Source organism: Vitis riparia, chromosome 18 (genome assembly GCF_004353265.1).
Source record: "Vitis riparia cultivar Riparia Gloire de Montpellier isolate 1030 chromosome 18, EGFV_Vit.rip_1.0, whole genome shotgun sequence".
Classification (NCBI taxonomy): Eukaryota; Viridiplantae; Streptophyta; class Magnoliopsida; order Vitales; family Vitaceae; genus Vitis; species Vitis riparia.
Genome location: NC_048448.1, coordinates 5,121,691 through 5,147,179, shown reverse-complemented (window position 1 = coordinate 5,147,179; position 25,489 = coordinate 5,121,691). Strand labels below are relative to the sequence as shown.

The following is a 25,489-nucleotide window of genomic DNA, read 5'->3' as shown; positions in this document are numbered from 1 at the left end:
CATGCAAAATAATGGGTATCTCAAGTGCAATGTAGACCATTGTTGTTACTTCAGGAAGATTGGTTCTAACTATATCATTTTGCTACTTTATGTTTATGACATGTTAGTAGTTGACACATATTTAGATGAAATCAACAAGTTGAAGAAGCAACAGTTGTCCAATGAGTTTGAAATGAAGGACTTGAGTGTAGCAAAATGTATACTTGGGATGATGAATAGTAAAGACAAACAAATGGGCACTTTATGGTTATATCAGGCTAAGTGTATTCGTAAGGTATTGCAGAGATTCAACATGAGTTATGCTAAGACAGTTAGAATACCATTAGCAAATCATTTTAAGTTGTGTAAGGAGCATTGCCCACGAACAGATGAGGAAAAAGACTTCATGGCTAAGGTCTCATATACCTTGATCATTGGAAATTTGATGTATGTTATGGTATGCAGAAGACCAGACATTACCTATATAGTGGGAGTTGTGAGCAAATTTATATCAAATTCAAGTAAGCAACATTAAGAAGTAGTGAATTGGATACTTAGGTACTTATGAGGTATTACATAAAAGTGTTTATGCTTTAGAATGAGTAAGTTGAAATTGTAAGGATATGTGGATTGATTTTTTTGGCGAGACAGATCGCAGAAGGAACACTATAGGGTATGTATTCACTTTGGGCATTATCGCTATCAATTGGATTTCCCAATTACAGAAGATTGTTGCTTTATCTACAACTGGAGCAAGGTATGTGGCTATGATAGAAGCTAGCAAAGAAATGATTTAGTTGTAGAGTTTGTTGGCTAAGTTAGGATTCAAACAAGTGATGAATGTTTTGCATGATAGTGATAATCAAAGTGCTATAAATTTGGCTAAGAATTCAACATTTCATTCTAGGACTAAACATATAGCACTTTGTTATTACTTCATTAAGTCTTTGCTTCAGGATGGAGTATTAACACTTGTAAAGATATAAGGTAGTAAGAATCTAGTTAACATGTTGACCAAAGCAATTAGTAGGTCAAGGGTGAGGATAGATTGTTTGAGTGCACCATACCTATTAATCATTTAAGGGGGATGTTTACTTGTTTACCTATATTTTAGTATTCAAGTGAGAGATTGTTGGATTATGAAACTTGAATTAGTATTATTACACTTCACTTGAGATATTGAGAGTCAAGCTACCCAATCAACTTACGGGAGTCGAACTCATCATTATAACTCTTGAGAGTTTACGGTCAACTCGCGGAGGATATTCATGGGGTTTTGTTTTCTAGAGCATGTGGTCATAATTGAATTTTTTTTTTTTTTTAATTTTATTATTATAACTCTTTTAATTCATTTTAATTAATCGAGATTATTGGGTGTTGGTATACTCCAAAATCGTAGATGTCCTATTGATTACTAAACCACGTTAAAAATGTCTCCTTTTTCTTAGTGTGATTTGATTAACAATTATTAAAGGAATCATAGTTTGACCCACGCCTGTAATGTCCTCTGCATTTTTTTTTTTTCCTATTTTCGAAGGTACATGATGTTGAGTACTTGACTTGGATGCTTATCAAGTCAAGATCGGTGAATATAACAAAACAAATAAGGTCGATTTTCATTATAGGGAAATGAGCCCACTTGCTTGGTGGAATGCAGCTCCAAGTCTTCTCTTCGAGAAGTAGTATCATTTTACATAATTATTAAAGTCAATAGCTCTCCAACCTCCATTACCCTCAATCTGAGGGAGAATACGCGGATATTGCAAATCAAAGACTTCCATATTGCTTCATCTGAGGAATGGTTTTCCAGAAATTTTCAGGGAAGATATTACGGAAATCTGCTTCATCGGGACTTTGAATTCCTTAATGAGTATTGAGTACTTGTCAAGATCAGCCATGTGGTTTCCATGGGCCAGTCTGAAAAAGTATGCCTCACTTAATATTTTTTTATTTTCTTTCTGAGAAATATCCCCCTGCAAACATGGTTAGTTGTTAGCTTTGTGGGATACACGGATGCAGCCAAGAGCAGAAATATCTATCAGAGCCTAGAGATGAAAAAAAACATGCGTTGATATTTGTAGGCTCCAGCTCCATTATTTTGACCAGAGAGCCAAATCTTGACAAACTCATAATATGGATGGCATCGATGTCCTTTTCCTAAAATTCTCTCTCCTACTGCTCCAAAATTAGACTTTGCCTTCCAAAGAATGAAGATAACATGGGCACATGCTGTCAGTTCTTGTGGAATCGTCTTCGCCATCCGCTTTGTCTGTTTAGCAGTAGACAACTTCCCCTCCCCGTTCATTGAATTAATAAAGTTGTTTGTTTTTACTAAAATCAAAATGGATTTAGCCAACTGGTTAAAATTTTGATGTGGTGGCTGATGATTTAAGGGAATCGAATAAAAGTAGTAGTTGGAACATATTAATCCGGATTACTGTTTATTGATATTGTATTATACAAACAAGCGCATGCATACATAAGTCTCAATTGTTGATTATTTTTCTCGTGAACTACTAGAGTCTTACAATATTGCGGACCAACAAAAATAAAAGAGTTTTAAGTAGAAAATAAGTTATTGTTTAAAGCCCATTGGACCTTTGCCATATCTCGAATGCAATGTATCTTGATTTATAAGTGGATATATTTTTATCGGTTGCGAGTAATAGGGATTGTACTCTTTATTTACATACCTAAAAAATTAAGAAAAAAAAAATGAACACAGCCGAGTAGAGTGAATATGGAGAATTTTCATACTGGTTTCACCTAATTTTTAAAATTTTAAATTATATAAGAGTAAATATGATTTATAAATATTATAAATTTTATAATTTATTTTATGAAAAGAATTTTTTTTTTTATTTGATATTATGTATTAGAATATGCGAGGCAAAACAAAATTATACCTAATCTAGGTTTAATTTTTTTACAAAACTCATTTATTTCTTTACATTTTATTTTATTTTTTAATAGATGAAAATGATTTCTACTTTTCTAGTTTAAAACTATTCTCTTTTTCAAAAATTGTTTTAAAAAAAATGACACATAATACTATAAAATTTTAAGAATAAAAACTGAATTTAAATCATAGGATGAAATAAACTTTTCGTCCTTATAAGTGAATTAATCTTAAAATTAAGTAATTTGTAAAAAGAAGGTTATGGATGTATTTGGTAACTGTTTTGAAAAATAATTTTTTATTTTTTCAAACAAAAAATTAGAAAAATATATTTAATAACCAAAAACTATTTTTTATTTTTTACTTTTAAGAATAAAAAAAATAGAATACTTTCAATAAATATAGTTTAATTATTTTTTATTATTTTCACTTGTTTTTTATAATTATTTTTTAAATAATTATATAAACATCTAAAATAATTAAAAATAAAACATTACGTATAAAAATTGTTTTTTAAAATATATTTGAAAATATTAAAAATATTTTAAACTTTGAAACAAATTTTTATATTTTAAAACATAGATAAAAGTTTTTAAAAATTATTTTTCCAGAACTATATGATAAAACAGTTACCACTGTTTCGTTTCTCACAGCCAATTTAGGTACACTAATTAAAAGAAAAAAAAATTCCATGTACAATGTTTACAATTTACGGTCAAGCTGATAAATTAGAACAGATTTTCGTTTTTCAAAAACCAAACTTTTGGCTTGTCTGTGTTGGTTCCTAAATCGACGTGACTTGCTATTATATTGGATTTTTGTTATATTTTATATAGGTTAGGTTAGGTTGAAGTTTAAGTTTTAAATTTTTAATTGAGCCCATCTGACATGATTTTGACTCAGAAAAATTCATAATAATTAGGTGGGTATCAGCCCAAGAAACGAGTATCACCTTTTTTTTTTTTTTTTTTTTTTTTTACATTATGAATAAAAAAAGTCATATCTAATTGAATAATTGACCCAAAAAAAAATTTAGAGGAAAATAAAAAATAAAAAGGAAAGTAGAAAAAGTCTGACTTCTTTTCAACTGTTCTTGAAACAGTTTTTAAGTAAAAAGACATGTTTAATTAATTTTTTATTCAAAAAAGGATTTTGTAAAATCTTGCTATAAAATAGAATGATTATTGAAAATAAATTCGAAGAATTTTTAAATTTTTTATTATGAAACAGAATAGAAAAATATTATAAAATAGAGAGAACAGAATAAAAAATATCCCCCACTCTTATTCTAAAAAATAGTCAAAAATTAAAAATAAAAGAAAGGGATTGGAACTATAAAACAAATTATATTACTAACTTAGGAGTTATGTATGATAAATAGTTGTTAAAATTTTAGGACAGATACCTGTTCGATTATTGTACATGGTTTAAACCTGTAGGAGTTAGATCCATGAACACATCTTCGTTACAAGCTCAAAAAGGCATGTTGCATAATGCAACAATGCCAACCGGCCTATTAATTAAGGCCGAACTGTTTTGTTAGCGACATGGGGCTACATTATTTGCTAGGGTTGAATAGACGGAAGAGGCAGCTTTCGCATCATCACTATTATCAAGTACTTTTTTCTTACTTTCATTATTATATGGGCCATAAGTCAATAAGTATCAATAATGACTCATCACTCTTTGTTGTGTTGCTGGCTAATTGAGACCGGGGAGCCAACGACTTTGATAGATAGGTTTATTTATTGCATGCATGCAAAGAAAAGTCTGCATTTGAGGCTTCCAAATTCAAAGTGTTGCTTGTCCATCTTACCCCTTTAGAGGTCTTCTGACGGGCTCAGAATGATTTAAAACCTTTTCTTGTAATATAATAACGTTAACCATTCAAAATTATGGTGCCCATGATTGATGGTACAGAAATTTAACTTTTGCAATAGATCCAAAACCGACTAAAAGCTTTATTTAACATAAATTTTTAAGTTGACGAACAAGTATAGATACCATAAACTAGACAAATTTCCTTAATTAATTACTTTGTGACAAGCTACTTCCAATTATTAATTGTAGTATATTAAAACGAGAAAGAAATAAAAGGCATAAACTGACTAGGATCCATTGACTTTCCTGCAGTCGGTCCTAATCTCTCCGTTAGTTCCGGTTGAAGGACTAAGATTTCCCATCTAAAACCATGGCGTTGGTCACATCCCTAAATAAAGTGGCAGAGTTGATGCTGTAGCTTTCGACTATGGAATCTGTGGAGCCATCATTGTAGAGTTGCTGGTCTGAGTGCAACAGACCCTTCTTTTCCTTCAAATCCCTGAAATAAGCATAATAAAAAACAGTAGTAGTTTTATCTAGAGGAGATAGATTATCATCTCCACCCGATCTTGGGCAGATCCTTGGGTCTAAACTCGTCTATCGTGGATAAGTTCTTCTACAAAACTAACAATATTATACTTGACTTGTAAAGTGAATGGCTTTTAGATACCATAGAAGAAAAGTGTCATCACTAGCTGACTTCTCTTTTCCACTCTATTCGAATAACGGTGATGCCTTTAGTTCGGAAAAAAAGAAGGATAGTATCAACAGTCAAGGATATTGGTGAAATACACATAGAGGGCCCATTTGACAACGGAAATGAAACCTTACGGACCACCGTTGAAAGTTGATATCATTTTTAAAAAAAAATAAAAAATAAAACAACAAACGTACTATTTTATCAATTTTCTAATATTACACCTGAGAGAACCACCATTTCCTTGGTAGTGAAGCCCTTATTGGAGAAGGCAGATACAAGCTAACTGAGGTTTAAGGTGGGGGCCAGGGAGAACACTTTTAATAGGCTTAGTTGAAGTGCATAGAAAAGTCTGGATTTGATGCTTCAAAAATTCAAACTGCTAACTGTCCATCCAATCCCTCTGAAGGCCTGCTGATTGGCTTGGCTATGAAAGTCTTTTGTGAAATTTTGTTATAATTTAGTTGTAATCAAATGGATACGAAAATACTTTAAATCATTCAAATTTATGGTGCACAAAGTAAGTCGCATGCAAACAAATTTAATTTTTGCAGTAGATCCAAAACCAACTAAAAACTTTATTTGAGATAAACCTTTAAGTTGATGAGCAAATACAAATGCCATAAACAAGATATATATCTCAAATCACTTTGTGATAAGCTACTCCTAGATATTAACTGAAGTACAACTTTAAAGACATTTAAATTTATCCGTTTATTGCCCTGCAGTTTGTCCTGATCTCTCCATCAGTACCGGTTAGGGGACTCAAGTTTCCCATTTTAACCATGGCGCTGGCCACATCGGTAAAGAAAGTGGTAGAGTCGTTGCTGTAGGTTTCAACCATGGAATCTGTGGAGTTACCATTGTAGAGTTGTTGGTCTGAGTGCAACAGACCCTTCTTCTCTATCAAATTCGTGAAATAAACATTATCGAAAACAGTAGTCGTTTCATCCAGATCAGACAGATTCTCATCTCCACCTGAGCTTGGGCAGATTGCCTGTTTTGATGTTGCAAATGTTGCATCGATGTTGGTCTCGTTGTAAATTCGATCCCGAAATTTTGAGCATTGTGCTTTACCTATGGTATGAGTTCCTGAAAGATAAAAAAAAAACCCACACATATAACAAATTATGAGGAATTTTGCATAATAAATACAATGGTGATATATATAGGGCCCATGGCAACGGAAATGAAAACCACTCTTGAAGTACGATATCATTTTTTTATATTAAAAAAAAAAACTATTTTTGTTAATTTTCTAATCATTTGTGCTACCAAATGCCATAGTATACCTGAGAGAACCACCATTTCCTGGGTAGTGAAGCCCTTGTTGGAGAAGAGAGATATGAGAGCATCAAGATCTGAGGTCGGGGCTGGGAGGTCAGAGTTAGCAGTACTAAAACTCGCCGTGGTTGAATCTCTTCTGCCCAATTGCACAGTCCATGTTGGGCCACCCAACTGAAAAAACCCATAATCAATCAACAACAATATTTAGTTAATTAACTAATTATTTGAAGTGTCTTAGCCTATTAATCTTTAATAGAACCATCAAGATTTTTTGGGATGAGTTTTATCGTAGTTCAGCAGGACAACGGTATACGGAGCCATGTTCTAGCGTGCACAAATGTTAATTAAAAGTTTGACCATGATGAGGGTTCTATGATGGTTAATGAAACCTGGCCAGAAATAGTCTAAAATAATTGTGTTTGGAGAATACGAAAGACAGATTATTATATTTCTGAACCCCATTATAAACTGCAAGGTTATGATTAATGGTTATATACGTAGTAGTTGTGAAGGAAGTTGGTCTCTTACAGCAACAACAGAGTCACGAGCTGCCACTGCTACAATATCTGCACAAGAAACAACTCCAGGGCACAAGCTTTCCATTTGAGATTTAATGGTGTCGATCACATCATATCCTCTCACAGAGTTATTATTTGGTCCTGCTGTCTTCTCTCCAGTAAAGTTTGCAGTGTCATCCAATAATATAGAAGCATCACATCCCTGTTGAATTTATACATGAAGATGTTGTTAGTACGCATTTTCCTGTCAAACAGCTGTATGTGTGCATGCATGTTACTAATATTTTTCTTTCTCTTTATGAAGGGATTAACTGAGGTTTATTAACATCTTAAAGTTCAACCAGTGCCAAATGATCCGGTTGACTTCTGGATTTCAAACCTAAATTGCAGAGCTAGTCATAAGCAACCAGAACAAGTAGTAAAAAACAGAATATCCAGAAAAATGGAGCTAAATATATGTGGAGAAAGACTTGCCAATACAAAGCAATCATGGAAATGAAGGCGGAGCAGTGAGGCCCCCATGCGGGACTCGTCAGCTACTGCATTGTTTACTGCAGTTTGAATGGTAGACAGAGCGCTAGGGCATGAACTTGAGTAGTAGTCGGAAGATAGCTGTGCATGTGCCATCCCCAATAGAAACGAAAACATACAGAATAAGGAAAACAAGGAGAGGGAAGCCATAGCTTAATTTGGATGTGTTGAGACACAAACCAAGGAACCTCTGTGTTTGGAACTGGTTAAGCCTGATTTGGTGCTCTCTCTTGGTGGAGTAGCACTCCATATTTATGCTAATCGTGGAACTCTTTTCTTTTTTTCTCTAGGTAGAAATGTCTATCGAAGCCACCTTAGTTGGCCATGTTGGATTTTTCAGTTTTGGCATATGCCCTTTCGCTATAGGTTAAATCAAAGCACATGCTGGGAAGAACTTGAAAATTTGAAATTGGGCATCTCTTGGACTTGGTCTTCCTCTCTGTAGATCTACTCATTACAAAACAGTTTTCGTACATGGCCTACGGCTAAAAATTCTGAAAGTAATTACGTGCCTAGTTTTTCGTTGGGATCAATTAATTGAAAGATTTAGAGGATAGTTAAATATATTCTTTAGTAAACTTTAATCGACCAGTCTGGTGGGGTTTGACGCTTTAACTAAGCACCGACATAAAAGTAACCCAGGTCCAGTTTGAAGTTTGGGTCTGAGGGTGATATTTTTCCTCTTTAATCACTCGATACTAATAAATAATCGAGTTCAACATTTTACGTAGTAGTGTAGGATTAACATTGATGTCGGCTGAGGAGTGTGGGTCGGCTGTTTTTGTATGTTTGTGTTGGTTTGGAGTTGAGAGTCCAGTTTCTAGCATAATTGGCGGATTGAATTTTCAACCCCCCCCAGAAAGACCATGTGATGATTGATTTTCTTGCTCATCGAGTGCAATGCCTCGTAACAAACCCAAATGCATAAGGAAGCTTTCATGGGGCTGCATACGGAGGCCCAATCTGTGCCCAACGGAGTTTGGCTCGACATAAACAAAACATTGAAGGGGTTAAAATGAAGTTTTGGGTTAGAAAAAACATATATATCTACCCAAACTATTAGGACTGATATTTGAAAGTTGTGTTTTTTATTCCTAAAATTACCCTAGGGGTGATGAATAGTATTGTCGACTGTAAAGTAAAGATGACTTACCAATATTTTGTTTGAGGTGTGGAAACACTTGAGAGTATGGAAAGCCATTAAAACGAATCATAATGGAAGACAAGTAGGTAACCGATTCTTGTCAAGGAACAGTACCAACGATTGAATGGCTCTGGGTTAAATTTGAGAGGTTCCTTCATTTGATAATGTCTTCATTTGATAATGGAAGACAATATTTTGATTGAGGTGTGGAAACACTAGAGTACGGAAAGCCATTAAAACGAATCATATAATGGAAGACAAGTAGGTGAACCGATTCTTGTCAAGGAACAGTACCAGCGATTGAATGGCTCTGGGTTAAATTTGAGAGGTTCCTTCATTTGATAATGGTTCTCCTTTGCATTCAATCTCCGCCTACACTAATATCTGCTTCAAGGATTTAATTACTTTGTTTTTATAGGAAAATTAGTTCATTTTCAAGTTAGACAGAGGCTATAAAGGAAAGATCCTACGTATTTCTCAAATTCCTTTCAGTGATAATTTTTTAGTATGTAGTCAAGATTAGAAGTAAAACATGTCAAATCATACATCATAAATAGCTCTTACGGGAGGGATTTCAGATAATGATAAATTTAAGAGAGACAGCCAGTGACGATGACAGAGGCCCAGAACAGTGTGCTGCATGGTGCTCCAAAGTCCACACATAGTGGGCCCGCTGAGTCAGACTTGTTTAATTTTTAGCGACAAAAATCTAGCCCCGGCATTGTGTTGAACTATTAGCTAGGGTTGAATTAGATGAAGGACGAACCTTTCACATTAACACCACCAATCTAATTCAAGCTATCAATTATCATATGGGCCTTACTGTCGACTGCATCATAAATGTTTCAACCCTTTCCTTTATCTTACTTATTTTTAGATATTCCATGTATATATTTATATATGAGTATGTGTTCCTCGTGGGATGACCATGTTCTCGGGTTTATCCGCAAATTTAGGTGAAAGAAAAGGAGGATTTTTTAAAAAAGTATTATTTTAAAAAATAAATTCTTTAAAAAATAAATACAAAAATATTCACCCTGTGGTGTTTTCGTTCCCGTTCTTTTCTTTTTCTCGTTATTAAATTTAGTTGTAATCAAAAGAGTCGGAAAATAATTTTTATCATTCAAAATTATGGTGCAAATGGTCTGGCGCACGGAAATTTTATTTTTTCAGATGATCCAAAACCAACTAAAAACTTTATTTGGGATAAACCTTTGAGTTGATGAACATTATACAAATGTCATAAGCAAGGTGAATTTTGCAAATCACCTGTGATAAGCTACTTCCAAATATTATTGAAGTAGTACAACATTAAAGACATTCATAAATTGACTAAGATCCATTGATTTTCTTGCAGTCGGTCCTGATCTCTCCATTAGTTCCTGTTAGGGGACTCAGGTTTCCCATCTTAATCATGGCATTGGCCACATCCGTAAAGAAAGTGGCAGAGTTGGTGCTGTAGGTTTCAACTATGGAATCTGTGGAACCACCATTATAGAGTTGTTGGTCTGAGTGCAACAGACCCTTCTTCGCCTTCAAATTTCTGAAATAAACATTATCGAAAACAGTAGTCGTTTCATCCAGATCAGACAGATTATTATCTCCACCCGTGCTTGGGCAGATTTTCTGTTTTGATGTTGCAAATGCTGCATCGATGTTGGTCTCGTTGTAAATTCGACTCCGAAAGCTTGTGCATCTTGCTTTACCTATGGTATGAGTTCCTAAAAATAAAAAAATAAAACGAAATATATTTCAAATTAGGAGGAATTTCGGATAATAAATTCAAATATAAAATTGAGTACTTGTGCCTCAACTAGCTCTAGGTCGTATGTGACTTCTTCTAAAAAATTAACAATATTTTGACTTATAAGCGTCATTTTTTGCTGTCTTTTCTTTTCCACTTTATTCCAATGATAGTGATGCCTTCACTTTGTGGGGAAAAAGCATGAGTAGTTGAGGATATGGTGAAAGACACGAAGTAGTGAAGTAGACAGCCCATTTGACAACGAAAATGAAAAAATATGATATCATTTTTTTAATATTAAAACAGAAAATACACTAATTTATCAATTTTCTAATCATTAATTTTTGCTACCAAATGCCAGAGCATACCTGAGAGAGCCACCATTTCCTTAGTAGTGAAGCCCTTGTTGGAGAATCTAGATATAAGAGTACTAAGATCTGAGGTCGGGCCAGGGAGGTCACTGTTAGCAGTACTCAAACTCGCCGTGGTTGAATCTCTTCTGCCTAATTGCAGGGTCCATGTTGGGCCACCCAACTGAAAAAACATATATAATCAGTAAACCGCAATATTAATTTAGTTAATTAACCAATTATTTGAAAGGTCTTAGCCCATAAATATTTTATAAAAACATCAATTTTTTTGGGTATGGTTTGTATCATAGTTCAGTAAACGCCGGTATACATAGCCATGTTTAATTAGCACCTATGTTAAAAGTTTGTCCATGATAAGGTTTCCATGGTGGCTAATGAAGGCTGGCTGGAAATAGTATTTCCGAAATACTCTAAAATAATGGTGTTTGTAGGATAAGGAAGACAGATTATTGTATCTCTGAACCCTATTATAGACTGCAAGGTCACGATTAATGGTTATATAGTAGTTGTGAAGGAAGTAGGTCTCTTACAGCAACAACAGAGTCACGAGCTGCCACAGCTACAATATCTGCACAAGAAACAACCCCAGGGCACAAACTTTCCACTTGAGATTTAATGGTGTCGATCACCTCATATCCTCTCACAGAGTCTTTATTTGGTCCTGCTGTCTTCTCTCCGGTAAAGCTTGCAGTGTCGTCCAATAATATAGAAGCATCACATCCCTGTTAAATTTGTACATGAAGATGTCATTAGTACATATTTTCCTGTTAAACAGCCTTATGCACGTATGCATGTGACATGTCGTGTATGAAGGGATTATTATTGAGGTTTATTAATTTCTTAAGGGTCAACCAGTGCCACATGATCATGGTTGACTTCTAAATTTCAAATCTAATTTGCAGACTAGTCAGAAGTAACCAGAACGAGCACTGAAAAAATGCAGTAAAAAGGAGTTAAATATGGAGGAGGAGACTTACCAATACAAAGCAATCATGGAAATGGAGGCGAAGCAATGAGGCTCCCATGCGGCGCTCTTTGGCCACTGCATTGTTTACTGCAGCTCGAATGGTAGAGAGAGCCTTAGGGCATGAACTTGCATAGAAGTTGGAGGAGAGCTGTGCATGTGCCATCCCCAATAGAAACGAAAGCATACAGAATAAGGAAAACAAGGATAGGGAAGCCATGGCTTAATTTGGATGTGTTGAGACACAAACAAAGGAACCTTTGTGTTTGGAACTGGTTAAGCCTGATCTGGTGCTCTCTCTTGGTGCAGTACTACTCCATATTTATGCTAGTCGTGGAACTCTTTTCTTTTTAAAAAAGTAATGTCTAGTAGACGGCTTACCAGACATGTTTGACTTTTTTTCCTTTTTTTTTTTGGGGGGCATTCTGCTTTTCGGTTGTGGTTAAAAGAAAGCGCGTGTTCGGAATGAGAACTTAGAATTAGGCATCTCTTGTACTTGGTCATCTCTCAGTGGATCTACTCATGGCGAAATAGTTTTCATGCACATTCTAGAACTAACTATATTTTTGTCGGGCTTTGTAGAGTTTGGTTTTATTTGATTTGATTTAATGACTTAACTCGAATAATATTGCATTCATGGACAAGTCTTTTCGAGGTCCGGGGCAATACCCTCAGGAAAATTTTTTGAGTCAGTTTAGCTCATTGTGGAACCGTCTTTTGTAATTAGGGTTTTTTAGTATGATGTCGTTACCGTGTTTTATATAAAGAAAAAATATTGTAACCAAATGTGATACTCTGTATTCTTTCATGATAATAGTGATATTCCTATAACTCCATAGACATAGGCAAATTATTGAATTATGTAAATATTATCTTATGCGTATAATTTATACTTTTTTCATATTGAAAATTCAGCTTAATTTCCTACACGTTCCTAGTGTTTGATTGAGATGAAGTAAGTAAGAGATTTGGAGGATACATAGCTTCAATACACAAGTTTGGTGGAGTTTGAGGTGGCCTTTAATTGACCACCGACGAAAAGTAATCAAGTCCAGTTTGAATTTCGGGTACGAGGGTGGCGTTTTTTCTCTATATTAATCAATTGATAGTAATATATGATTGCGCTCTTTTGACATTTTACGTAGTAGTGGATGATTAAAATTGGAAAAGTATAATGAAAGAAAATGAGAAGAGTGACGGGTAAGGAGTGGGTTGGCTGTTTTTGTTTGATTGGGTTGATTGGAGTTGCAAGTGGTGCAAGCCTGACCCACGCCTATACTTTACTTTTTTTGCCAGCGGCCTTTCGAAAAGACCATGATGTTGAGTACTTGACTTGGATGTTTATCAAGTCAAGATCGGTGGATATAACAAAACAAATAAGGTCGATTTTCATTATCGGGAAATGAGCCCACTTGCTCGGTGGATTGTAGCTCCAAGTCTTCTCTTCCAGAAGTAGCATTATTTTACATAATTATGAAAGTCAGTAGCTCTCCAACCTCCTTGTCCCTCAATCTGAGGGAGAATACGCGCATGTTGCAAATCGAAGGCTTCCGTGATTGCTTCATCTGAGGAATGGTTTTTCAGAAATTTTCAGGGAAGATATTGAGGGAATTTGCTTCATCGGGACTTTGAATTCCTCAATGAGTACCGAGTACTTGTCAACATCAGCCATGTGGTTTCCACGGGCCAGTCCGAAAAATATGCCTCACTTAATATTTTTTTATTTTCTTTCTGATAAATATCCCCCTGAAAACATGGTTAGTTGGTTTGCTTTGTGGGAAACAGGGATGGAGCCAAGGACATAAATATCAGTGTCAGAGCCTTGAGATGAAAAAGGCATGCGTTGATATTTGTAACCTCCAGCTCCATTATTTTGACCAGACAGCCAAATCATGACAAACACATAATGTGCGGATGGCATCGATGTCCTTATCCTGAAATTCTCACTCCTACTGCTCCAAAATTAGACTTTAATCGTCTTCCAAAGAATGAAGATAACACGGCCACATCATGCTATCAGTTCTTGTGGAATTGTCTTCGCCATCAACTTATTCAAAACCGGCTACTGCAATTTATCAGTTTAGCAATAGACAACCTCCCGCTCCCCATTCATCGAATTAATAAAGCTGTTTGTTTTTATTAAGATCAATATGGATGTAATCAGCTGGTTAAAATTTTGATGTGGTGGCTAATGATTTAAGGGAATTGAATAAAAGTAGTACTTGGAACACATTAATCCGGATTACTGTTTAGTGATATTGTATTATTTTTTGAAAATTATTAGACCAATAAACCTAATGCATAAAACCTTATTTTATTTGAAGTTCATGAAAATTCATAAAAGTGTTAAGGAGAATCAGAATAGTTATTTCAGATCAATTTTCACTTGTAAAATTCTAATAGTGGTTTGATTGATTTTTTAAATTTTGAAATTATTTTTAAAAATAATCTATCGGTGAAAGAATCAAATATATTAAATCTTATTTGATTTGAAATTTATTTATTTATTGAGAAAATTTGAAAACAAAATATATATATGTTTTGACCAAATGAGAAGCAACAAAGTTATTCTCCATTAATTTTTGTCCATAAATTTACAAATTCTATAATTTGGTTTTACTTAATTTAGAATTTATTTATCTAATTGAATTTTTTTTAAAATTAATTATGAAAAAATGATATATAAAGAAAAAAATTAGTAAAGTCACTCAAAATAAGTTTTAATCTATTATATATTTCCTTCTAATATTAATCAATATTTTAGTTTCAAATTATTTTAAAAAAATAAAGTAAATCTTATCTATCAAATCTGCTTTATTTGAAATCTATTTAATTAGCCATGAAAAAATTTAGAGAAATTAAAAGAAATTTTAAAAACACACATAATATAGAGACAACTTATATTTAAACATTTTTTTATAGGTTTTTTAAATTATATCTTTATTTCTCTATATTTTTATTTTATTTTTTAATAGTTGAAAATGATTTTTACTTATTCTTTAAAACTATTCCCTATCTTATTTTGTTTTAAAAAAATATGTTTTTAATTAGAAATAAAAATTGTATTTAAATCACATAATCAAATAAACTCTTGATCAAGTACCTTGAAAAAAAGAAGGCTATTTTATTAGGTCCCTAACCGCCTGTTTAGGGTACTCTAATAACAAAAAAAAAACGACAATGTTTACAGTTTGCTGTCAAGCTTATAGCTTACAACATATTTTCGATTTTCAAATCCTAACTTTTGGGTTGTTTGTGTTGATTCATGTATCCATGTGACTTGCCCACTATTATTTCGGGTCTAGGTAAAGTAAATAAAAAATAAAAAATCTATCAAAACATATGATATTGGTTCAATTTTTAATATAAAAAAAAAAAAAAAATCGGTTTGATTTGAGAATTTTGAAATTGGCCTTAATAGTTCAATTTTCGATTTTCTTATTTCCTAATAGTTAAAAACGAAATCAAACCAATATTTTAAAATTTATACATAATTGTTTGATATTTGATAAATTTTTATATATTAGATTTTATTAAAGTAATTCATTATTTTTATATTATGATCAAATCAATTCTAAATGGATTTGATAGATTTTTAATATCAAATTCAAGTTGGTTTCAATAATTTTAAAAATAAATAAAACTCAAGATTTAATATAAACTCCTGTTAATAAATTTTAAGTTCAAAACAAATACAAATCTATAATTAAAAACCAAACCAAATGGATCTTAAAATATTTGGTTTGGTTTGATTTTTCATTTTATATCTAGTTAATTTGATTTCTATGACATATAGAGTTGATCACATCGATTGAGTTCAGTTTTTATTAGAAACAGATGGAAGTATCATATTGGATTTTTGTTATACTTTATTTAGTTCAGATAGAGGTTTTAAATTTTGAATGGAGCCCATTGACATGTTTAATGAGTTGTTTATTCAAAAAAGATTTTGTAAATCTTATGTTAAAATAGAATCAAGACCAAACCATATATTTCTTCAACGGATTTTTTATAAAAGTACGACAGTTTAAAAAAATAATTTCTAAACTACTGTGATTGAAAAAATAATTTCAAATCTACCATAGTTTTTGTTAAGTATGAAAGAGAACGTTATTTCCTTTTAAAATCGTCTATTTTAAAACGATTTATATATCAAAAAATCATTTTTTTAAAATATGATTTCTAACATTTATTTTTAAAAAAATTTACACACTAAAATGGTCTCTTGAATATACGATTTCTAAAAGAAAAAAAATAGGGAGAAATCGTATTTTTCTCCACAAAAAAATAAAAATAAAAATTAATGATATATTTTTTAATAATATATATATATATATATATATATATATATATATATATATTATAAAATTAATTAATTTTATTTATTAAATTTTAATATATAAAAATTATAATTATTGAGATATTTATCAAAAATTATATTTATAAAAATATAAATTAAGTTTAATATTTAGATATTGATTTTTTTTATTATTTATTTGTTGATGGTTCATATGAACAAAGTTGTTGGTTTTTTGCATTCATGATAATAATTTATTTTTTTATCGTGGTTGATACTTTATTAATTGTTGGGATATTTGTTGATTTTTTAAAATTTATATGAACAATATTATTGGTTTTCTTATAATCATGATAGTTGGTGACTTAGATTATTTAATATAAAAAATATTTGGTAATTAAGGATTGACTTGGTGTTTATATTTATGATATTATATATTTGAATTTTAAGGTTTTTATTTGAATATATAGTTTTTGAAAAAATGATTTTCTTTTTTATTTGATGGATTTTCTTGGAACCTATAACTTTAAAAATTAAAAACAAATAAAATTTTTTATATAACAAAATATTTCCTCAATTTTTTTCTTAATAAAAAATAGTTAATTATTTCTAATTTTAAGTGTATTAAATTATTTTTTTTAAAAATATTTTATTATTTTTTCAAATTACTTTAGTTGTTTATCATTTATAATTATTAAATAAAATATTTTAATATACAAACGATTATTATTTCTTTTTAAATTGATTAATACTTAAAAAAAATTATATCTCTTCATATTGAAAATTAATTTATTGAATAATAAATTAATTTATTTTCTATATTTTATTCCTTTTACAGTTAAATTTTAAATTAAAGATTAATATTTTTAATTTTAAAATTTATATAATAAAATTATTTATTTTGTAATAATTATTTAATAAATTAATAACAATTTTTTTTATAAACGCATTTTTCACATAAAATTGATAATAATTTTTTTAAATTACAAAGCAAAAGAAATAAAAATTATTAGATAAATATTATTTATCTTATAAATAAAAAACAATATCAAAGTAAATTAATTTTATTAATTATAATTAATTGAATTAATTTAAATAAAAAAGTGAAGATTAAGAAGAAAATATTTTTAAAATCAATATCTAAATATTAAACATAATTTATATTTTTTTAAATATTATTGTAGATAAATATCTCAATAATCATAATTTTTTTATATATTAAATTTAGTAAATAAAATTAATTAAATTTATAATAATTATATTATTAAAAAATATATCATTAATTAAAAAATTTATAGGAAATGAAAAAATGGATTTTTTTTTTTTTTTTGGGGAATCATCACTTCAAGAGACTATTTCTCCCAACAATTTTTTTTGTTATGAGAAAATTGTCTCTTGAAGAGACAATTTCTCTCAACTATATATATATATATTTTTAAGAATATCATTATTTCAAGAAACGATTTTTTCCAAATTATTATTTAAAAATAAAATAAAAATCGGAGAAAATTGTTTCTTTAAGAGACGATTTTCATGTATAATTTTTTTAAACTACAATAAATTTGGAATTATTTTTTTCATAAGGGTAATTTAGGAATTAATTTTTTAAACTACCGTACTCTTATCCAAAATCCTTTCTTCCGCGGGTTTTACTTTGGTCTCTGTATCTGTATTTGTTTTCATGTCCGCAACACGCCTACATATTATAATAGGCTAGTTTGCAGCCTCAAGCTTTCCGTGTATAATGAAGTTAGATTCGGGATAGTAGCGTATTGCTTCTGGGCCAAGGCCTCTCCTTGCATGCGTGGCAGTAAAATTTATAGAGAGAATTACCCAAAAGGGTGGGTTAGAAAAAATAATGACTACGAAGGCTCACTGTTGTATAGGACAATTTTACCTTTAAATATGTTTTCTATATTATTTATAAATAAATTGATATTGTCAATCATGTGGGGTCCATACATGATGATAAGTACAGGTTGATAAATATTGTGGGGCTCATACATGAAGATAAGTACAGCTTGAAAAAATTGTTGTCAATTTTGAATAATTAATTGTTTAAAAATTTTCTATATTTTTTTTAAAAAAAACTTGAGATTTTTTAAAGAACCTTGTAAAAAAAAATTTAATATCTCATGAATAAAAACCATATTCTAAAGTTATTATATCGTTTTATATATAAAACATACAATTAAAACTTTGTTATCATAATATAATAAATAATTATTTTGTACGAGCACTCATCAATTGAATAATATATAAATATTTAATTGACTAACTCACAATTATTCATTGGGTAATATAGCACGTGAAAAAATTAAATAAAAATAAATTAAATTATGTTGTAATATATTGTAATGATAGTGTATTTATATTGTAAGTATAATGCATTTATGTTGTACCTATATTTCATTATAAAAATAATAATTCTAAAAATGTTTATTCATACCCTATTAGTATTAACACATCGTATTAATATATTAACAACATTTATTTAGTGTTTTGAAATTATTTAATAATTTTTGTATATATATATATAAACTACTTGAATTCAAATTAGTATTTCATTTTATTTCAAAAATTATTTATGATGTAGGTATGTTGTGAAATATGGTATAATCATACAAATTATCATTTTTATAAAAAAATTCATAAATTTCTTAATTAGGTTTTATTGTAATGTATTGTAATGTAAGTATATTTATATTGTAATTATAACATATTTTTGTTGTGCCTGTATTTTATAATAAAAGTAATAATTTTGAGGATCACCTTTTATACCTTATTAATATTCAACATATCAAATATATTAACATCATCCACTCGATGCATTGAAAAAAAAATTATATGAAAATTAAAATAAAAAAACACTATGCAAAGGAAAAAAATCATATAATTTTTTAAAAATTATTTTATTATAAAAATAAAAAAATGATTAAACATTCTTTGTCATTTTTTTATTCTTTTTAAAGAATTTGAATGAAAAATTAAACATTTTATCTTCCTTAAATTTAATACAAAAACATAATTTATCAATTTAAAATATATATATGAAAAAATCATCATTTTTATTATATAATTATAAAACTTATTTGTTTTCTTCATAAAATTAAAAATTAGAATAAAAATAAAAAAGGAAAAAAAATAATAAATGATATTTTGAAAATATTTTTTAAAAGTATTTTTGTTTTAAATAGTAAATTTAAATAACAAATTATATATAATTGTAAGGGTTAAATCTAAAATTTTGATTTAAAATATAAATATCAATAATTACAATAAATGTGGGACCCATGTACCATAAATGTATTGACAAATCAAGTGAAGTGATTTAAACGCTTTAAATTTTAAAAGTTTTAGTTAAATGACAATTTTGGTATATTAAGTTTATTAAAGTCCTTTTCAAGAATTATTAAAAGATACCACCCTTTCTAGTAATTGTTCTACCCAACTCACCTTTTTGGGTAATTCTCCCAAATTTATATATATGGAAAGACATTAAAAAGACACACATAATCGAACCCAAGTACTTGACTCGATGCTTGCAAGGGGATAGTGCCAATGATTGAAAGGCTCTTGTTAAATTTGTGGGGTTTCTTATTTCTATGGGGGTTGGTCCTATGCATTGAATCTCTACCTACCCTGCAATATATGCTTCAAGCATTTAAATTATTTGTTTCTATAGAAAAAATAGTTCCTTTAGAAGCTGGACAGAGGCTGAAAAGGCTATAATTTTGACCTCAAAATTGAAGGTAAACCATGTCAAATCATAAATTATAAACTGTAACTACTGAAGGAATTTCAATCATAATAATTTTTTTGAAGGCCTAAACTGAAGACTGGCACCAAAAATAGTGAGTCCATTGAACCTGAATAGTTCTGCTAGCAACCGAAACCTAGATCCAGAATTGGGTTACATTAATGTTAGATAGAGCATCTTCACCATCCATATATCTTATAAATACCATCCTTTTCATGTGGACCTAATTCATATATGTATGATTAATTCATCATCATTTTTTCCTGTGCTATCGTAAGTTTTAATATAAATAATATTAATTTGAAAACATAAAGATAAAACAATCTAATTAAAGATACAGGTTTTAATATGGTTTGATTAACAATCAAGAGGAATTGTTAAAATATATATATATTATTTTGAGTTCTGGGATGAGAAAATATTAGGAATTTGAGACCCATTTCAACATTGGTTTATTTTATTCACTAATTGAGACTGAGAGTGAACACCTTTGATGGGCTTAGTTAAAGTGCATGGAAAAGTCTGGATTTGGACCTTCCAAGTTCCAACTCCTACTTGTAGTTTGTCCTATGATCCTATCCCTTAAAGGGCCTGCTGTAAACCCTAAATTCATCGTTGGGTCTTGTTTTATTAAAACTTTTAATGTAGAATCTCATTCTTTAATTTTTGAGGGTGAAGGGGACTTTCTCAGCCATCTTGGGGAAAGAAGAGAACACAATCGCCACCCTCTTGGCAATCGGGTGGAGGGATTCCGAGCAAACAACACTACTGTCGTCGCCCTTAGTTTTGAAATAGAAGGCCATTGTTGTAGGCTAATGGCCCAGATTATGCAAGAAAAGCTCCTCGAAGATCTGTTGCTGGTAGTTTAGCTGGTCATAAATGGATTTTACCATTCGGTGTGCAACATCTATAAAAAAGCATAGAAAGGAGTGATTCCTTTCAGTTGTCAATTTTTGAATGCCTGTAGAGTTGGACATTCAAAGGTAAATTCAATTCCCACTTATTCTTTCATCACAGGAAGGAAGAGATTCGTTGTGGAGAGATTTATAAATATATATGTATAAAAAATATTATTATTATTATTGAAAAAGGTGCAAAAAATAAATTTTGGAGAGCAGGGCCAGAGCAATTTTAGAGAAAAAAAAAAAACTTTTTTGCTTTACCTATGGTACGACTTCCTAAAAGAAAAACTACAAATATGACAAATGGTGAGGAATTTTGGATAATAAATTCAATGATCTATAATACATGTGTGTATATATATAAAATTAAGCTCTTGTGCATGAAGTACTCAACTCGGCCGACATCGTGTACAAGTTCCACAGGACTAACATTATGCTCTTTAACTTAAAAGTTGAATGACTTTTAGATACCATAAAAGAAAAGTGTCATCAGCAGCTGACTTTTCTTTTCCATTCTATTCGAATGATAGTATCAGCCTTTACTCTAAGGGGGGAAAATAGTACAGTTAAGAATATTGGTGAAAGACATGCAGTGAAGTAGAGGGCCATTTGACAACGGAAATGAATACCACTCTTGAAATATGATATCATTTTTTTTAACATTAAAACAGCAAACATACTATTTTGTCAATTTTCTAATCATGCTTGCTACCAAATGCCGACCAGTACACCTGAGAGAGCCACCATTTCCTTGGTAGTGAAGCCCTTCCTGAAAGAAGGCAAATATAAGACCACTTGGGTGAGGTCAGTGATAGCAGTACTTAAGCTCGCCTTGATTGAATCTCTTCAGCCTAAAAACCCATAATCACTAAACAACAAAATTTAAGTTAATCAAATAATTAAAGTGCCTTAGCCCATTGATCTATTTATTTTACATCTGTCCGAGTTTAAAAAAAAATCTCAAATTCATTTTTAATCTATTTATTTTTCATCTCAAATCCATCCAGATTAGGATGATATAAGTATCCAAAAAATTTATCTTATTTTTATTCCTAATTAATTTTCAAGTATGAACTCAAAATAAGAAGTGGCATATATATATAAATAGTTTTTAACAAAAAAAAATTTAATAAAATAAATTTAGAGGATATACCTATTGAATTATTAATTTTCCTAAAAACTTATAATATATGTATAAATAAATTTAAAAGCTTATAATATATCATATACATGCTAAGATAAAATCCTTGAAGTTTAAACTCATAGGAGTATATTATGCACTACAACAAAACATCTTGATTACAAGCCCAAAAAGGCAAGTTGCATGATGCATTACTGCCATCGGGCCTATTAATTAAGGCTCAACAGTTTTGTTAGCGACAGAAGACTAGATCTAGCATTGGGCTACATTATTTGCTAGGGTTGAATAGACGGAAGAGGCAGCTTTCACATCACCACTATTATCCATCTGATTCATACTATCATTATTATATGGGCCCTGAGTCATACGTGTATCAAGAATTATTCATTGCCCTTTCTTTATGTTACTGACTAATTGGGACCGGGAGTCAACACCTTGGATAGCTAGATTTAGTTAGTGCATGCATATTAAAGTATGAGGCTTCAAAATGGCTACCTGTCCATCTTATCCCTTCAGAGCTCTTCTGATTGGCTTAGAAAGATTTAAAATCTTTTCTCGTAAGAAAAAATCTTTCTTACCATTTACTTGTAATCAAATGACTAGGAAAATAATGTCAATCATTCAAAATTATGGTGCCCATGGTTGATGATACAAAAATTTAACTTATGCAATAGAACCAAAACTGACTAAAAGTTTTTTAAGATAATTTTTTAAGTAGACGAACAAATACAAATACCATAAACTCCAGAAATTTCCCAAACTGCTTTGCGATAGGCAACTTCCGATTATTTATTGTAGTAGATTAACATGAAAGACACTTAAACCAGAAAGAAATAAAAGCCATAAACTGACTAGGATCCGTTGACTTTCCTGCAGTTGGTCCTAATCTGTCCATTAGTTCCGGTTAAAGGACTAATATTTCCCATCCTAACCATGGCGTTGGCCACATCCGTAAAGAAAGTGGCAGTGTCGATGCTGTAGGTTTCAACTAGGGAATCTGTGGAGCCACCGTTGTAGAGTTCCTGGTCTGAGTGCAAAAGACCCTTCTTTTCCTTCAAACCCCTAAAATAAACATTATCGAAAACAGTAGTAGTTCCATCCAGAGGAGATAGATTATCATCTCCACCCGATCTTGGGCAGATTTTCTGTTTTGATGCTGCAAATGCTGGATCGATGTCGGTGTCGTTGTAAATATGATTTCGAAAACTTGTGCATCTTGCTTTGCCTATGGTATGAGTTCCTAAAAGAAAAAAAATATATATATACATATATTAGAAATTATATGGAATTTGAGATAATACGTTAGTTCAATGATATATTATACATATACATGCATACATGCAATACATGTACATAGATTCAAATGACGGTGATGCCTTCATTTTGGAAAAAAAGGAAGAATAACAATAAAAGTTAAGGATATTGGTGAAATATGCATAGTGAAGTAGAGGACCCATTTCACAACAGAAATGAAAACCACCGTTGAAATATGATGTCATTTTTTTTTTTAAATTAAAACAACAAACGCACTATTTTATCAATTTTCTAATACTATACCTGAGAGAACCACCATTTCCTTAGTAGTCAAGCCCTTCTTGGAGAAGGCAGATATAAGCTGACTGAGATTTAAGTTCGGGCCAGGGAGGTCGGTGCCAGCAGCACTGAAACTCGCCGTGGTTGAATCTCTTCTGCCTAATCGCACAGTCCATGTTGGGCCACCCAACTGTAAGAAAAAAAAAATCATAATCAATAAACCACGATATTTAGTTAATTAACAATTATTTGAAGTGTCTAATCTTTAATAGAACCATCAAAATTTTTCGGCCTCATTTGGGCCACCCAACCATGTTTTAGCACCCATGTGAAAAGTTTGGCCATGATGAGTGTTCCATGTTGGCTAATGAAGCCTGACCACAAATGCTCTAAAATAATGGTGTTTGTAGAATAGGAGAGACGGATTAGTATATCTCTGAACCCAATTATAAACTGCAAAGTTGAATAATGGTGATATAGTAGTTGTGAAGGAAGTTGGTCTCTTACAGCGACAACCGAGTCACGAGCTGCCACTGCTACAATATCTGCACAAGAGACAACTCCAGGGCACAAACTTTCCACTTGAGATTTAATGGTGTCGATCACCTCATATCCTCTCACAGAGTTGTTATTTGGTCCTGCTGTCTTCTCTCCAGTAAAGGTTGCAGTGTCATCCAATAATATAGAAGCATCACATCCCTGTTAAATTTATGCATTAACATGTTATTAGTAGCCATATTCCTGTTAAACAGCTATATGCACGCATGAATGGTACTAATATTTTCCCATCTTAAAGGTCAACTAGTGCCAAGTAATAGCTGATTTCTGTATTTCAAACCTAAGTTGCAGAGGCAGTCAGTTGTAACCAGAAAAAAGTTAAAAAGCAGTGAAAAACAGAAGATCCATTAAAAAGGAGGAATGTGGAGAACGACTTGCCAATACGAAGCAATCATGGAAATGGAGGCGGAGCAATGAGGCCCCCATGCGTTTCTCTTTGGCCACTGCTTTGTTTACTGCAGTTCGAATGGTAGGGAGAGCCCTAGGGCATGATCTTGCATAGAAGTTGGGGGATAGATAATGTGCATGTGCCATCCCCAGTAGAAACGAAAATATGAAGAATAAGGACAACAAGGATGGGGAAGCCATGGCTTAATCTGGATGATGTGAGGCAAAAACCAAGGACCCTTTTTGTTAGGAACTGGCTAAGCTTCTGGTGCTCTCTTGGTGCTAGTACTCCATATTTATGCTAGTCGTGGGACTCTTCTCCTATTTCTATTTTTTTATTTTTTATTTTTTAAAAGAATATCTCTACATAGAAATGTCGACCACTGAAGACATCTAATTACTTGGAGACGTTGGATTTCTCATTCTTGGTATGTGGCCTTTCTGTGTCGATTAAAGGAAAGCACGTGGTCGGAAAGAAAACTTGGAATTATGCATCTCTTGGACTTGGTCCTCCTCCCTGTAGGGTGTAGATCTACTCCTTGTGAAACACGGCCTACAGCTAAAACTTTTGGAACTAATTACGTGCCTAGTGTTTTATTGGGATCGATTAATTGAAAGATTTCGCGTCTTCTTTAGCAAATTTTAATCCACAAGTCTGGTAGGGTTTGTGGAGGCCCGTATCTAAGTAAGCACCTGAGAGAAAGTAATCCAGGTCCAGTTTGAAGTTTGGGTAAGAGGATGATGTTTTTCCTCTATAATCACTTGATACCAACAAATTAATAACTGAGCTCCTTTTGACATTTTACGTAGCAACGGAGGATTAACATGGGAGAAGTAAAAATGAAGTATGAAAAATGAGAAGAGTGAGTGGTGAGGAGTGGCTTGGCTGTTGCTCTTTTGATTGGGATGATTAGGAGCTGAAAGTGCCGTCTCACCCACGCCCAAATTAAATTTTA

The 25,489-nt window shown here is 31.4% G+C and overlaps 2 protein-coding genes across 4 annotated transcripts; both read right to left on the bottom strand.

The window, feature by feature from the left end:
• Window positions 1-5,941: 5,941 nt before the first annotated feature.
• LOC117907030 (cationic peroxidase 1-like) lies at window positions 5,942-7,964 on the bottom strand. Its single transcript, XM_034820359.1, has 4 exons — window positions 7,676-7,964; window positions 7,212-7,403; window positions 6,689-6,854; window positions 5,942-6,488 (listed from the first exon to the last, which is right to left on the bottom strand). The coding sequence occupies exons 1-4, from the start codon at window positions 7,880-7,882 to the stop codon at window positions 6,103-6,105; spliced, it is 951 nt and encodes a 316-aa protein (XP_034676250.1). The 5' UTR covers window positions 7,883-7,964; the 3' UTR covers window positions 5,942-6,102.
• Window positions 7,965-10,050: 2,086 nt separating this feature from the next.
• LOC117907028 (cationic peroxidase 1-like) lies at window positions 10,051-24,816 on the bottom strand. Of its 3 annotated transcripts, none has more exons than XM_034820358.1 (4): window positions 11,969-12,237; window positions 11,522-11,713; window positions 10,989-11,154; window positions 10,051-10,597 (listed from the first exon to the last, which is right to left on the bottom strand). In XM_034820358.1, the coding sequence occupies exons 1-4, from the start codon at window positions 12,173-12,175 to the stop codon at window positions 10,209-10,211; spliced, it is 954 nt and encodes a 317-aa protein (XP_034676249.1). In that variant the 5' UTR covers window positions 12,176-12,237; the 3' UTR covers window positions 10,051-10,208. The 3 variants fall into 3 exon arrangements, with proteins under 3 accessions (XP_034676249.1, XP_034676248.1, XP_034676247.1); XM_034820357.1 differs by lacking the exons at window positions 10,989-11,154; window positions 11,522-11,713; window positions 11,969-12,237 and adding exons at window positions 23,613-23,778; window positions 24,096-24,287; window positions 24,525-24,816 and having other exon boundaries at window positions 10,077-10,597; XM_034820356.1 differs by lacking the exons at window positions 10,051-10,597; window positions 10,989-11,154; window positions 11,522-11,713; window positions 11,969-12,237 and adding exons at window positions 22,739-23,295; window positions 23,613-23,778; window positions 24,096-24,287; window positions 24,525-24,811.
• Window positions 24,817-25,489: the final 673 nt, after the last annotated feature.